This window comes from Pleurodeles waltl, chromosome 9 (assembly GCF_031143425.1).
Source record: "Pleurodeles waltl isolate 20211129_DDA chromosome 9, aPleWal1.hap1.20221129, whole genome shotgun sequence".
Taxonomy (NCBI): Eukaryota; Metazoa; Chordata; class Amphibia; order Caudata; family Salamandridae; genus Pleurodeles; species Pleurodeles waltl.
The window spans coordinates 969,889,885-969,905,483 of record NC_090448.1 but is presented as its reverse complement, the minus strand read 5'-3'; the positions used below and the strand labels follow the sequence as shown (position 1 = coordinate 969,905,483).

The following is a 15,599-nucleotide window of genomic DNA, read 5'->3' as shown; positions in this document are numbered from 1 at the left end:
TCGTCATGCGTGGGTCTGTTTCCCCATTAACAAGAGGAGCTTTTCGGTCACAGAAATTCCGAACACCAAAAACTACGAACTCTTGACATTACAGGTCGGGGAAAGAATCAACAGGGTTAGAAATCCACCGTTTATCCACAGACCTGCCCTCGTTCGATCCGAAAAGAGACAGAGTAATGCAATTAAATGTGCGAGTACGGAATACTGAGGCAGCGTTATCCCAAAGCTATCTCGGGCCTCTTCAATCCATTTACAGCCACACCTGCCCCTTCAGCTCACTCCTGCAGCTTTCTGCTTTCTCCCATCGTGAACCTTTTTCGTTATTCTTTTCTTCGCCTTTCGCACATGTGTCTTTTGCTAGCAGTAAATGCTTGAGGCAGAAAAATAAGTGCCGGCTATCAAATATAAGTACCGGTGTTCCTCACCAGCACAAATTAAGCACTGTGGTGGTCCCTTGGAGATAAGACAGAGCTAAATTATAAATGGGATTATGTACCCCATCATACATTATAGGTATATTGCAAGTCACTGAAAAATTCCTTTAAAAGCTCTTGGTACTGAAAGGTGACTTGCAATCTCCTTATATTGTACAACAGAGGGTATTTTATTCCTCATAATTCATGGTTTCACCATCACCCTTCCTCCAAAGAGATTAAACAATTGGTGTCTTGCACTTTTCTATGAAATAAATATAATGCTTGAAGACATGAATAATAAAACATACAATCTGTAGTATGAAATTAAATGGTCCAAAAAGTTAGAATGTGTAGAACCATGCAGAAATTCTGTCCTTCTTGTAATTACTTACAGCTAGAAAAAGAAACATGCTGTGATTAATATCTCCTTTTATCTACTCATTGCAGAAAAAGAGACAAGAAGAATGAAAAGTCAAATCTAGTTTTATTTAAACCTCAGCTGTACTTATGCTACATAACATGCCTTTATCCTAGATACTGGGTCTAGCAGGAGGCATTGTGATGTCACAACTCAACTGTAATAACTTATTACAGTTGAGCAGCTATGTCGTTTCTTTTACAGGTGACTAGAGATGCCACAACTCCGATGTAATAAGGAAAATGGAGCAAGGTGTTAGAAACACTGGTCGTAAAGCATTGCTCAGAAATTGTGACCAATGTGGAATTTTGCAAACCATCATATGTAATAATTCACAATTTTGAATCACAGCCGGTCGCAATCCAAACCTATGTCATCAATAATCATGAGATAGGAAACAAATTGGATCTCACTAAAATTGGAGGCCATCACAGTGATGCGAGTCAGCACAACACCATGTCTGTGATCGATTTTTAAATATATATGTTTTAAATGTAGCCGGTTTCCTTAAAGATAACAGAGCTGTGTTTTTAAAAAAAGTTACACTTTATAACATTACGTATAGGAGTAGTCAGTGGCCACATGGACCTACTGCCTCCTCCTCATTCAATGTTTTTATAACTTTCACAAAGGGCTCAAAAGTGGTCCTTTTGCAAATAGGTTACCACCCCAATTTGGGGGTCAGTAACTTTTCGATGGTTTAAGACTGCTATTTCAGTCCCGAACTATGGATATATATTTGGTTAGGAGTCACTATTTGGAAGTTATGTCTACAAACAACTTTTTTAAATAGCAAGTCTTTATCCATTTCAACACATTTTGTTTCGGAGTTGTAAAAGTTACATACTCCTAAAATATGTTGAGTACATTGAAAACATAATTTGCAGTCACAAAGTTCAAATGTGAGCATTTGCAACCAAATAAAATGCGTTGTACATCTGGTCCTTTGAGACAGTCTCTTGTGTATTATCATGCAATACATTTCAAGTTCTTGCGTGCCGGGTGCCAACCTCATAGTCTAAGTAATAGTCTTCATGTCCTCTTCTACTCCCCAGAATGTAACAGGAATGGGAAATTTTAAAGAAAAAAAAAACGTTTGTCGGGCTTTTCCTCAAATTCTTGAAGTTATAGAGTGACCTAGATTATTGGTGAATTTCCGAACAGAGAGGCATACTGGAATGCTGATTGTGGTTAATTGTCCGATTGTACCACACACTATAATCAGGATTATTAACGACCATCTACACCTAAAAAAGACTACATTTTTTCCCCTAAGCAGAACTTTTAAAGATTCTCTCTCAAAACATGTTCACATCTTGGAGATCAGAGTTATCAGGTTCCAAAATGTTGCTAAGCTTAGATTTTAGGCACCATGGCCCATATTTATGGGCTTTGTGGTGCAGGGCAGCTCAGGAAGTCTCTTTGCGGTGCTGCCCAGTGCTACAGGTAAAGGGCAGGAATGTGCTGTATTCATCCAATATGGCAAGTTTTTTTCCTTTCCCCCTGCGCAGGTGCCCTTTTGTCAGTCCAGCTCCAATGCATACACCCTTGCTCCATGGTGCAAGGGGTGCCTGCGTTACAGGCAGGATTGTTTTTGTGCAGGAAGGAACATATTTCTCCCTACATTGGCGAGGATTATCTTTGTGGTGCAATCCCAAGTTTACAACTTCTTGTAAATCTGGTAGTGGGTCAAAATCCATAAATGTTGCATGGGAACACCCTTGAAAATTCCTCCCTGGCGCAGAGTAATGTAACGCAGTGATTAGCGCTGCATTAAATTACTCTAGATTTATGAAGCCACACTGGGCCACGCAAGGCAGCCTTGCGTGGCTTCATAAATCTCACTTAAGGTTTGCATTGCTCTTCCACCACATTGCGTGGTGCAAGAGCGATGCAAACCAAGCCATAAATATGGCCATAAACCTAGATCTCTGGTTACCAACACTCTGCATGCTCTGGTTTTAGGAGGCAAAAAGAGCCCTCAGGGTCACAGACTGCTCACGAAGGCTTGGACATCAGACAACAGTGCAGCCCTGAGGTTTCCCCCATCATACTTGTTTATCTGCCACTCTCTGATCATGTTACCCAGCTTTTAAAAACAGGATGCATTCAAATTGATGATACGTAAAGGTAGAGGATAGTCAACCACTGTGTACCAAAACCACAAATAAAAGACGGAAAATTATCTCCTGACAGCTTTCGCTGGAGAGGCAAGCCTCTGCTTGGTGATCAACGAACACAGGATGTCCTTAAAGCACCTTAGTGAATTTGATTGCTGCATAGTCTCGCCCTATAGTGTACCGTGTCATAGGTTTTCTGCACAAGGTTTAGAAAACCGAAATTGGTGCCCAATTCACAAACATTTTTCTACAACTTACTCTTGTTATGCTGCAAGCTTATTCTTGAATTCCACATAAGGAAGAAGTACTGCAAAAGAAAATCACACCTACCTATGGTAAAATCTTTATGAATGAGGATACAAAATGTCCATATATATATAAATGTAGTCATACTTTTTAAAATGTACAAACAATATTTAAACATTTTTAAGGAATGGATTATTAATATTTACAATAACATACACATTAGAATTAACAAATATACTAACAAAATATATATCACACTGAAAAAACTTAGCTAATGTAAATCGTTAAATAAAAAATTACAAAAATTACACTCCATTCCACCCTACAAACCACAAAACCAGGCTACTAATTATAGATTACTAATTAAATGTAAATGTATTTTTACAAACTATTCAAAAAACTAAAACAGCACATTAATAATGCTTATATCGAAAATTTATTATCTAATTAAAAATCATGTATAGACAATACATTCATAAAAATTATATTTAATACAGCTATTTTAAACTAAACAATATAACATACAACAATATTTTTTTAAACTGTATTATATGCAAAACATTAATTATTATCTTCTATGTTCCTTTCCTCAATATTTTGGTATTGACAATAACTCTGACATGATACTGATGCAACTCTTTTTTTAAACCGCATTCTTGTAATTCACCATCTGCTCATCTTTAGACATCCAGTTTTCCGTGGATGACACTATCAATCGTAGGGCCTCATTATGAGTTTGGCGGTCTCACCGTGGGACCGCCAAACTAGCAGGGAGTATGCCACCGCCATGGTAGTGGCATCCCCCCAAGCATTTTACAATGTTCACGCCGGGCTGACCGGCAGGAACAATTTATTACATGTTCCAGCCAGGCTGACTGGCGGAAACAGTGCTGCTATATTGGCCTTGGCTCCTTTAAGGGAGCCGAGGCCAATACCGTAGCACTCCAGCACCATCAGAATGCGCCCTGTCTGCACAGCAGACAGTGTGCATTCGGATGGTGCAGCAGCTCCCTGTGCCCCACTGCACTGGCTTTCTGACAGCCTTCTCATGGCCAAGACCCTGCCATAAGAAGGCTGGTGGAAAGCCGAGTTGCAACCAGCCATGGAGCGCTGAGTTCAGTGCCGCCCTGGCTGGTTACAACTCTGACCGCCATCACCCCGTCCGGAGCCATGTTCCTTGCAGGGACAGCGTTCCCCTGGCGGGTCCAGGTTTGATGTGTCAGTCGGAACACCACAGTTGTGGCAGTCTGACTCTCACCGGAAGGCTGGCAGTCCTTGGACCACCAGCCTCATAATCAGGCCCTTACTTACTGAAATTGACTGCCAAGGGTCAGAGCCAAAAAAAACTCACTTTTCATGGTGCTCTTCAGAAAGCACATCTGTGACCACCATTATGCGCTCTAAAGTAGCGATCTCACTTAACCTTAGACCAGGAGAAGTAAAGTGTCACAGAGAACAATTTCACCAGCAACTCACCTCAGTATTGTTGTATGTTCCCAGAGTGATGCCTATTACCCTAATAAGAACATGCAGGGATAACTAATCAGTAAAATAGTCATATTCTAGCTTTCATCGGAGCAAGTTCTGACAATAGCGGTACACCGTAAGAATAAAAGGTCTGGGGATTGGGTAAAGCAAGCCATGTCTTATCTTCATATGGAAACATTCAACCTTGCACTCTGTAGTGACCTAGGTGTCTTCAAATACAGTCAGCTAGCTAATGAACTTCCAAAGGACAGGCTCTCTTTACATCGTCAAAGGGCTACTGATAGACCTTCTTAATAATTTCTCTCCATTACTCTATCTTAGTAACACAGTGCAGCAACTTTAATGCAGTTGAAGCACACTGCAACATTTCATAGGGCACATGGGAACTATTTATCAGAGAAGACTAATTTTAAGGACAGTGGAAGTGACCTTGGAGCATATCGCTCCTGTAAAATCTTGGAGGCTTGTCGTTCAACATGTTTGTAAAAGAAAAATGTTGCAACACAAATCGCTAATAAGTACTGTCTGGTTCTGTGTGGATGGAGTCAACCAAAACCATTTGTATGCTCAATCCAGGCTCTCTCTAGAATTGTGAGTTAAGATTAGAAATTCCTCCCTTTAGCTAGAAGGAAGTGTTTTCAAACTTCTACTGGAAGTGATTACATTTGCACTAGTTGTCTAGTATTAGATAGAAATAATCATATTAGTTAAGCCCTCTGGTTGAATCATTCACACAATAAAATACTTTTATATAAGGGCAACAGGAATTCTAAAATCTGTCAGTCTGCCCAAATTCAATACCAAGGCATACCTCAATTCTGAAGATCAAGACCACAGAACCCAAAGGCAATCTACTGGCTCATTTCTTTATGAAGAAATGCCAACTCAAATTGCAAATTTTCACCCAAAGAGGTCTACACAACAAGACTATCAAATACCTGTCTGGTCTTTCATCACAAACTTGACTCTAAATCTAATACACTCCCCCAATACGAGATTGATTAATTTTCCCACTTTTCAGTCTTCTTTTTGTGGAAGCTGCAATTTGTGGGAAGCAATTGAACACCCTTGGACCCATCACCTTGAAAACCTCTGGTAAATGCTGAACCTCTTCTCAATCTATTTCTCAAAAATCTAAGTTCGTGATACCTGCTATGTAAAGTAAGGACAACAGGAGGCTCCAAAAGAGTGAAGTTACAGAAGTCTCTGCAAGGACAATGGGTGATGGTGCAGGGTGTAGTGCACGGACATTGGGGCGATGGTGGATGGATTCCAGCAACAACACTGGGATGAAGGCTCTGGGCTTCTGAGTTGGTACAGGGGCAAAGATCAAAGGTTTCTGGCATAAGTACTGGGGCAGCGGTTTGGCAATGGTGAATGGATTCCTGCAAGACATTTGGGCGCTGGTGCAAGGAATCCTGCAAGGATATTGGAGAATGTGGCAGGTTTGCTGGGAAGAAATTAGGGTGATGATGCAAGACTTCCTGGCAGGGTATTAGCATGATGGAACAGGATTCCTTCAAGGGCAAATGGATGAATTCAAAGGGTTCTTGTAAAGACACTGGAGCAAAGGCTTAGAGTGTATTATAAGGGACTTAGGGTGATGGAGCAGGGATTCCTGCAAGGACAGTGAGGTGAAGGCACACATTTCTATGTAAACGCACTAGGGCAGTGGTGTAGAGCTTCCTACAAAAACAATGTAATGAAGACCCAGAGCTTCCAGAAAGATCATTTAAGCAAATGGTGCAAAAATAACTGCAAGGGGCTTCCTGCAAGGGCTTTAAGCAGTAGTTGAAGGACTCTAGTTAGCACGCCGATGTGAAGAGCCAAAACTTTGTGAAAAGACACACGGGTGGCAGTGACATATGGGTGATAGTGCAAAGACCCCTTTTGAATATTAGAGTGATGTTGAGAAGATTCATTTATGGACACCATGGTGAAGGCACAGAGCTTCCTGTAATGACCTTGCACAATGGTGCACGGAATTCTGTAAGGATGCTGGGGCGCCGAACATAGGCTTCTAGCAAGGACATTGGGTGTTGATGCAAGGATTTCTCGAAAGACACATGGGTCTGTATTCAGGTGCAGAGATTTTTCTGATGCCCGCACAGCTAAATATACAAACCTAACAGCCTATCACTACCACTGATTTATGTACCGCCCCCGCCCTTCTCCCATGTGTAAAGGTGCAGCCTTCTCTGTCTCGGGAAATAGCTGGACAAGTGCATCACTGCTTCAGCAGAGAGCTGCATGCTGCAGAAACCGATGACCTCTTAAATGGCAGGCAGGAGGGAGGCTACAGCAAAGGGGCAGCGACGAGGATTTACTGCCAGGCTAGTAATTGGCCTGTAAGTGGGCCCTGGACACAAATAACTGGCCTGCATTCTCCCTCAATGGGCCTATGGGGGGCAGTTAGCAGCTCCAGGCAGCAGCTGTCGTTGACCATTTATGAACAGTTTGTCTGTGGGGGTGGGAAGGGATGTATGAGGGGTGGGCGTGCAGGGAGCTTCGTAGCTCCGCCCATTTTTTCACATTCCCCTTTGCAATATTAAACGACATGCACAAGATGAAGCCTCGGAAAAATAATACAATTAAAAATAATAGAGACGAAATACAGGAAAAAGAATGAAATATGGAAAGAAAGAATAAGAGAGTGATACCTACAAATCGTAGACAACTGTAAAACACCCTGAAAGAAATGAAAAGCAGAAATAGGTGTCACAAATGTTATCAGGCAAAAAGAACGGTCGGTGTTAATTAGCTGGTGTAAGGCCACAGGGCCCTCAGGTGCTGCACGGAGTGTTCTTCATGACAAAAAGCCTGCATGAGCATAAAATAATGCGAGACGCAGCAGAGAGTAAGTATCATATAACCAGAGCAAGCAGAAGTCCAAGAGAAAACCAGGATGAACCAGTCGTACAACGAGAAAGATAAAACCCAGTTAGAAGTGAAAATAACTTGATAACGAGATGAAAGAGTGAAACACCCAATTAGCACTAGGCAAGAAATTAATATTAAAAAAAACAAAAAACAACAACAAGCAAAGTAAGACAGGTTGAAGTGGGGTGTTTATGAAATTATAGTCTGTTTACCAGAACTGCTTAGATTCAAACTACAGAAAGGCTATCCAGGGTACATGGAAGTTTTATTTCATGGAAAATGTGTAGGCCTTGGGAATGTTACCCTGTAGCCAGGGGCACGGGAATTCTGTGCCAGTGGAATTATGCGGCAGTGGAGGATCAAATTATGTGGCAATAGAAGGCAAATTATGAAGCGTAGTATAGCACATTTTGTGATAGTATTATTTCCTTATTTTGTCACGGTTCCAAAACGTAGCCCCGGACAAAGATTTCACGTGATTAGTAGGACAGTTTAAGGTTTTTGGGAGCCCAAATTATTTATGGGGGCCCCGGTTCGGAATTGAATTTATGATCCAATGCAGCTCTTTCATGCCAAGCCAGGTCACTGAAAGTGCACAAGCTCACTTGTCCTAATCCTAAATATGTTTACATCTCATAATCAGGGATAGGGAAGTGTGTTTGTAACACAGCAAAGTTCACTAACATCACTGCAAATAATCTCCGTTAAATCCTCCCATTTCTCATACGTGAAGTCTTGTTTTGATCCAAAAGAAACTTTTTTTCTCAATGTTGCATGAAACATACACGAAATTTCCCTGCAAAATGTCTTAAATACACTCTCACACATCACCCACATTAAAAATAAATTAAAGAAAAACGGTGTTTATAATAATTTGTTTAGGAATTATTCAAGGCCACCAGAGTAAGATTCTCTGCAAAACAGAGCTTGCTCTATCAGCCCACCCCCCCTCGGAAATACTGGGGCCCCGGGCCAGAACCCCCATTGCCCACGTCTTAAAACGTCACCGGTATACAACTCAAATACTGCAATCAGCAACTAAAAGGTGATTAGTTACCCTTTGTGAATTACTTTCCACAGTTGTTACTGCGTTTTTAGTAACTTTTGATCTGTTTCAGCTAGAAACACATTTAAAAAAACAAAATTGTTCAAATCATGCAGCAGATGATGCATTATTTTGCAAATGCAGCAAATAGGTTTGCAGAAAACACCATAGCTGAAGAATACCAGTGACCCTGCCTATACCCTTTTTCAAATTCACTTGAGCGTCAGACTCCCTTTATAACATTACAATTACCAGTTTTCGCCTTTCTTCCACTCTGGTGACATGGCCTGTGATGTGCAGGCAAGAAGTGTTCAAGGTGTGTGTAAATGGAGAGGTTGGGCCTTACATCTAGGTGGGTCATTTGCGTACCGACTAATTGAAGAGGCTAGCTACTGTTAACTGGTGGCGGGCATGAAGGTAAAACTGCTCTCACTGGGTATCTTGGTTCCCAATTCCTTTCTGACCTCTCACCTAAGTACCATAATAAGGTGGACTTTTACTTCAAAGACCGTGTCAGGTCCGATCCTTTTAAAGCCCTGAGAGATGCTGCAGAGCACTGATGTTCTCTGTGACAGTGATGCTGTTTGGACAGTGTGCCACAAGATCAGATTCCACTGCGGTTGAGCACACGTATTAACTTTCTCCGTGAATTAGGGGTATCCTTATGCATATTCAATCTGCACATTACATCTAGAGGTGTTCAATTGAATCTCCTTAATTCTTCAATCCTTGTCCTCTCTCTGAATCGGTGAAGCTGGGAACCTTGGACTCTACATCCTTTCAATCTGTATCCTCAGCCAGCAGAAACTGAGTCTATAAGAAATGAGGAAGCCTAGGCTCGTGGTTCACAACTGACCACTTCTTATCAGACTCTGTTAGAGAAAGCACTGTTTTATCCCCATGGTTACCCGTCAATATCTTCTTTTTGGAGGAGTAACTTTATTAGCACGGGATGGGGCCTTATAAGGTCAGTGTCTGGTAGGCCCTGGCCTCCTTCACCTCACTGCCTGATGAGCACCAACAGCCAGTCTGTCTAGCAGGGATTCTTCTGATAAAAGTCCTCCTTCAATGCTGCTGACCCACTTTCCACATAGTTGAATGCCGAGAGGATGGCTAGCAATGTTGATTGGCCTACTTCGCATTCATTTGTGATTTTCAGAAGCAAAATGCCCAGTGCTTAATTTGTGCTTGTTGTTGCCGGAGCTGAGCACTGCCACTTATTTTTGAGGGCCGACGCGTATTCTTCTGCCTCAAGTATTTGCTGCGAGCAAAAGACACATATGGGAAAACGGGTGAAGGGAAAAACGAAAAAGCGTCAGGAAGGGAGAAAGCAGAAAGCTGCGAGAGTGAGCTGAAGGGGCAGGGAGTGTCTCTATATGGATTGACAAGGCCCGAGATGGCTTCATGATTACGTTGAGTCAGTATTCCTTGTTTGCATATTTAAATGCAGCAGCCGTGTGTTTATTTACAAATTAAGCACTGAAAATGCCCAAAGTGAGGATTTGTTCTCGAGTATAAAGCAATTGTCCTAATTCTTAAAGAGTTTTCTTCCTGTCCATGGGAGCCAAAGTTAACCTTCCCTGCATGGGTTCACGGATCAAAGCAGGAAATATACGCGCTGGGAGAACTGTCCTAAATAGGGTGGGTTTCTGATGCATGAAAGTTGGCAACTGAGTAACAGAGAGATTGCTGCCATTGATTGACTACTTGGGGAATTGACGGTGGCCCCAACTGTGGTCAAATGAGTCCACAGAATATGAGTTTGTTGGGCAGATGAGCTGCCTATTTATGGCAATTCTTCTATCCCGTCAAACTCAAATTGACCCTCTTAGTCTGAGTACACAGTGAAATTACTGGCCTCACAGGGAGGTAATTGATCTCTGTGTTCATTCAGCTATCAGTCGCTCTCCCAGTATATCAGAAATAGTTTCAGAGTGAGTGTAAGTTCCATATGTACATGAAGCGCTATGTCTTTCTTGAAAGGCTGGAACCCATAGTGCGAGGAAAGAGTTCAGCCCCTGCACCAATTAGCCCTTGACCACATTCATGTGAAATTTTCTCTATGGAATAGAAGAGATGATTTGGTAGTGTGGTAGTGGAATATCATGGTCAGAATATCATCTAGCATTTTGATGATGGCCTTCCTTCCAGAAATAATTGAGGGAGCACATTAGAATACATATCTCATCCTAGACTTCAGAGGTGGAGACTTGTGCCTTCTGATTAGGCTTGGGCTTAATATTCTGTTCCGCTGGAAGAATTGGCGGAATGTTGGTGACTCAGCATTGCACTTGTATACAGAGTTCGGGCAAAATTTGCGGAATTTGTTTTCTTATGCGGCTCAAAATCAGTACATTGGCGAGTGTAAGTGAGATCTAGCCTCCCCCAGCATGATTTTCTGTTGCTAGGAGGACATCCAGCAAGATTTTTCCAAGGTGGGTGGTCGCAAGCGTTCGTGGTCAGAAGGATGCCGCTCGGGTAAAGAATCTATTTGAGCGGCAGCAAAGTAAACTTGAGTAGCTGCGCCCTCTGGTGCGGTTCATGATATTTTTTCAGCGTGGAACACACTCCTGTCACTAAACCAAAGCACGAGTAGCGCGACGTGCCTATTTTCGCCCATTGGCGCAACTCCACGGAAACTCACAGAGTTTTTATGTAACCCCGCAGAATTCCATAGAGTCCAATTCTGCGAATTCCACCCACCCCTAATCCGGATGACTGCTGTGGCTAGAGCAGAGTCTCAGCAAGCTGTCTGGATTTCCCTATTAAATAGGTCAGCTCTGCCTGAAATAGTTAGGTCATAGGATACAGGCTGAAAAAAAAGCTGATTCCAAATCCTGAGTTTTCTTTTAATCAAAACACCATTTGAAATGTATGATAAGTGATAAAAAGAAAATTCGACATTTGGAAACAGCATCTTTTTTGGCGTGTGACCCTAAAGCCAGACACCTAAGGCTGAAGGGACAAAGTATTGAAGAGGTAAAGAACGTATAACAGTCTCCATCCTATGGAAGTGTATTTTGTGTAAGGCAAAAATAATTATTACAAGAAGCAAAAGAATCAGTTAGGGACAAACATAAAAGTACTGTCTGCCAAATACTCAATTCACTTTGTGTTTGTTAAGTGTTGCTATTTGGCTTAGATGCGCTGTCACAATGCACTATCTGCTCAAAACTGGGCCTAGAGAAAATCCATGTGTCCCATGTTATCCTTAACAGAGTTCTTAATGTTCAACCTGATACTGAGATGCCCTGGAGCCCCTCTACACCCTCTCCTCCCAAAGTGAAATAATCACTGGACACAGGCATCATTCTGTCAGGGTAATATAAGAATGTGGTGCTGGAATATTACAGTCGCACTATTGCCTTACGTTAATAGCATGTCCTAAACATTATTTACAAAAATAAATCTATAACTAATTGGATAACATTTTGTAAACAATATTTAGAACATAATATTTATGTAAGGCAGCATTTTTTTCAATGGTATTCTGATAAACAATCAGTTTCATAGTCCACAAGCACACACTAAAAACAATTTCATGTTGTATTAATCCTTCCATTGTTGTTTCTAGGCCTGATTGAGTTCACTTGTCTTACAAATCCAACAGAACTTCTTTTTCTTTGATTTGTTTATCTTGGCCATTTTCCACAAGCCCATTCTCTAACCACTTGCCCTAACAGTGGTCAGAACATTTACCTGAATGGTGCCTATTAGATTTTTAATGTTTTCAATGTTGCTATTTGCAGTGATAAATACTTAGAAGGGGATGACGTTGCTGCTGGTTTAAAGATCTTAAACCAAGAGTGGACGCCATATTCACTTATGGGCTCTTAATAACATTTCCTGCAAGTTGCAGAGAGGAACAGATCTCTAGGGTGCTTCTTTGTGTGTCTACTGTATACCTTGTGATGTTCCTCTTTTGGAACTTTTACAGAATGGTATTTGTGATTGATTTCTGTATGCAAATGTCTATTCGGATTGTGTGGCGGTGCATTTGATTATGATTATGGTATTATGGGTCTGGACTGGTGCTACTGCGTTGTCTCTCCCAATATAATGTACTATTCCTTCTCACCTCATCCACTCCCAGATAGTTTAAGACTCAAGTTTAGAATGGTATGTTCAATTCTTCTGGAGTATATGTGGCAAATGTAAAGCCTAGAGAAGTGTTGGGGACATTTTGAGTTGACACAGACTGTCTCAGTAGGCTCATCTAATGGACTATAGAACATTTGGAGATTTCAGGGAGGTTAGAATATGGCATGTAACGGTTTTATGTGTAATAGTTTCGATTGTTATGCATATTTCTTTTTCCACTGTTATGAAATTCTGGAATAAGCATGTTACACCCCTGAAGCATACAACTAGAAAGCCTGAATTTCAGTAAATGACATTCCGATGGTAATTGTTTATATCCTTAAATAAAGTGGTGGGTTTTAAGGGGTTTTAAAACTTGTTGGCGATATGAAATGTTTCTGAGGTTGTTATGTTGTTAAACCCCCATGGTGTGAGAAGCAGTGCCCTACCCACCAAGCATTTTCCTTTTCCTGATGTATGTAAGTTAATTTTCAGTTCTAAAGTCCTTTTTGTTGTGTAAGGGTGGATTCTTGAGTTAGCATAGGAGTGACCCTGCTTCTAGGGGCCCCGGTGACCACTAAAAACAGAATAAACTTCATGCAGATGATGATTGGGCCAATAATCGATTGTAATTTTGCATCCTCATATTTGTGGGCTGAGAACAAATATGGGAACTTTGTTTTGTTTTAGTTGAAGTTTCCTTATTAAATAAGAAGTTGGGCCCTTACAAAGGTCTTGCTTTGTTTGCAATCCTCTACACATAACATGACAATCACCCAACTAATAAAACTGAGTGATGTTCGAAACCGGCCTGAAGTGGCTTGCTCCATTATTGGCTTGTTGCCTGCAAGCAGGGAATCTGTGTTCATTTAAATCAAAGGTGAAGAGAAATAAAATGTATAGTAGAAACACAAAGTCACCCTGCGTTATACACATACATATTTTTACAGTGAAAAAAGTAAGAAAACATATCAAGAAAACCATCAGGTAATCCATTCACATTAAATACTGACTGTTGAGAAAGGCATTTCATGCTAATATGTCACCCTGTGTTGGCAATCAGCACTAAAATTCAGGTTATAAACTAACGGGGAGGAGCTATGTTTAGAGGTGTTTTCTACTCTGATGAACCTCTAGTACATGTAAGTAAAGTACAATTTGGTTACTTTGATATTTAAAAAACACTGTTGCACTGGGCGAGGGCTGTGTGTGGAACAAGATACCATGAGAGTTCTGATCACTTGATGGAGAGTGGATGGAGATAAATCCTACTACTTTAATATCATAGGATGCACTAACACTACAATAGGGAAAAGGGGGCAAATAGATATGTTCCTCACTAATTCTTCCCAGAAGAAAACTGTAGGTAATAATAAAGGTACAGCTAGATTGTTTTCCATGTGTTAGTTCCTAAGTTGGTGGACTACATGAAGAATGCTCTGACATTGCCTCCTCAGCCTCTAACCCTCCTCATCCCAAGTTTTATAGTTGGGGTGTCCTCTAAGGCTGTGCAATATTCATGTATTTTTGAGAAAATAACGATAATTATGCGAAATGAAAATGCATCATGCAGTGCTGTATTTTAACTTGAAATGCATCCTTGCTTCAGTTTTAGATGCAAGGACAAATTTTACTCTACAAAAATTGCACAAGAAGCACAAGTGCTATAAACAACAGCTGCCCACATTCTTGTTGTTTGCATTGTTCCTGCAATCTAGTGCTATATTCCTGAAATTACATGAATTCCACTGCCATAATTTAATTTCTGCCTGGGCCTAGTGACCACAATGGTCTGTAAATGGAGCTTCATAGACCTATTAGGAGATCAAGAGGTTTCACTGCAGGATGGTGCTTCAGAAATGCCTGACGTGCCACTAACCCCACCACTGTACTTGGGTTTGGCTTGTAATCCCTTGTCGTGGTGATAGGTCAGCCCTCTATGCATGAGCAATGGTAAGGAAAGAACGCTTAAGTTCAGGTACAAGCAGGTGAAATTATGTGAGAAACCTTATGACATACCCAGGTTTGAATATGGGTCGGGAGGAGTGGGTCTGAGTAGGGTTGTGTGAAGTGACAAAGCACGGTTAACACAGTTTTCTGCATGTAGGTTTTCATGTAAACATCTGAATTTATGTGCACCTTTTAACCTGTTTTGAGACTAACAAAAGTTTAGACACATCAACCCAGTTGCAAAGTTGCGAGTAAAACAGTTTTAAAGTTAACTTTTGAGAAAATATCAAGTCTGCTTTCAGTGCAAGCTACCACTGGAGTGTAGCTATTGCCAGTTAGTATAACAAATATGTGAGGGTGTAAATGTAGCAAAAATAGAAAACTCTGTGAACTATGGGTAAGCCAATCATTGCCATCTAGACTTTGCTTGCATAATAACACTTTGTACGTTCTTAGATGTGACTCATGGGAACAGCATTTTAGGAGCAAAAACACGTCCCAAACTCAGTTCAGCCAGTAGATGACGTCAGTGAAAAAATACAGCTCTAACCCCTAACCTCCCTCCCTCTTATCCCCCTCCACCCTAAACCCTTTTCACTTTAATTTAGGAAAACAAGCTTTCCTGGCCTAGGCGGAAGCTTGGTCAAACTGTGTGGGACCAGGGCTCAGGCTTGGCATGTTTCCAAGCCATGGAGTCCTACAATGCCCTGGTGGTATTGTAAGCTGGATTTTTGCCTCACTCTCTCTCTGTTTTTTCTTTCCTACTCTCTTTCTTCACCCGGCTGTGCTGCTGTGCCTCTTCTTCTTCCAAAAAGGCCTTTCGCATCTGATGATGGGAGAACAAGGTAGGCCCATTTCTACTTCTGCTCTCTAACCCTGCTATGCTGCCCTTTCATGAACAATGACCCCCTAGGACGTAAACCTTGGCCATTCTAACAGTTTAGTTTGCACATTCA

At 41.3% G+C, this 15,599-nt stretch overlaps 1 protein-coding gene across 28 annotated transcripts in view; it reads left to right on the top strand.

The window, feature by feature from the left end:
• NRXN3 (neurexin 3) overlaps positions 1-15,599 on the top strand; it is a 1,990,994-nt gene that overhangs the window by 170,267 nt on the left and 1,805,128 nt on the right. For all 28 annotated transcript variants that reach the window (XR_011198826.1, XR_011198824.1, XR_011198825.1 and 25 more), the window contains exon 4: positions 15,459-15,488. Coding sequence is in view for 22 of the 28 variants with exons in the window: in XM_069208383.1 (XP_069064484.1) it covers positions 15,459-15,488 (30 nt within the window). In the remaining 6 variants the exon portion in view is untranslated. The remainder of the gene's footprint in view (positions 1-15,458; positions 15,489-15,599) is intronic.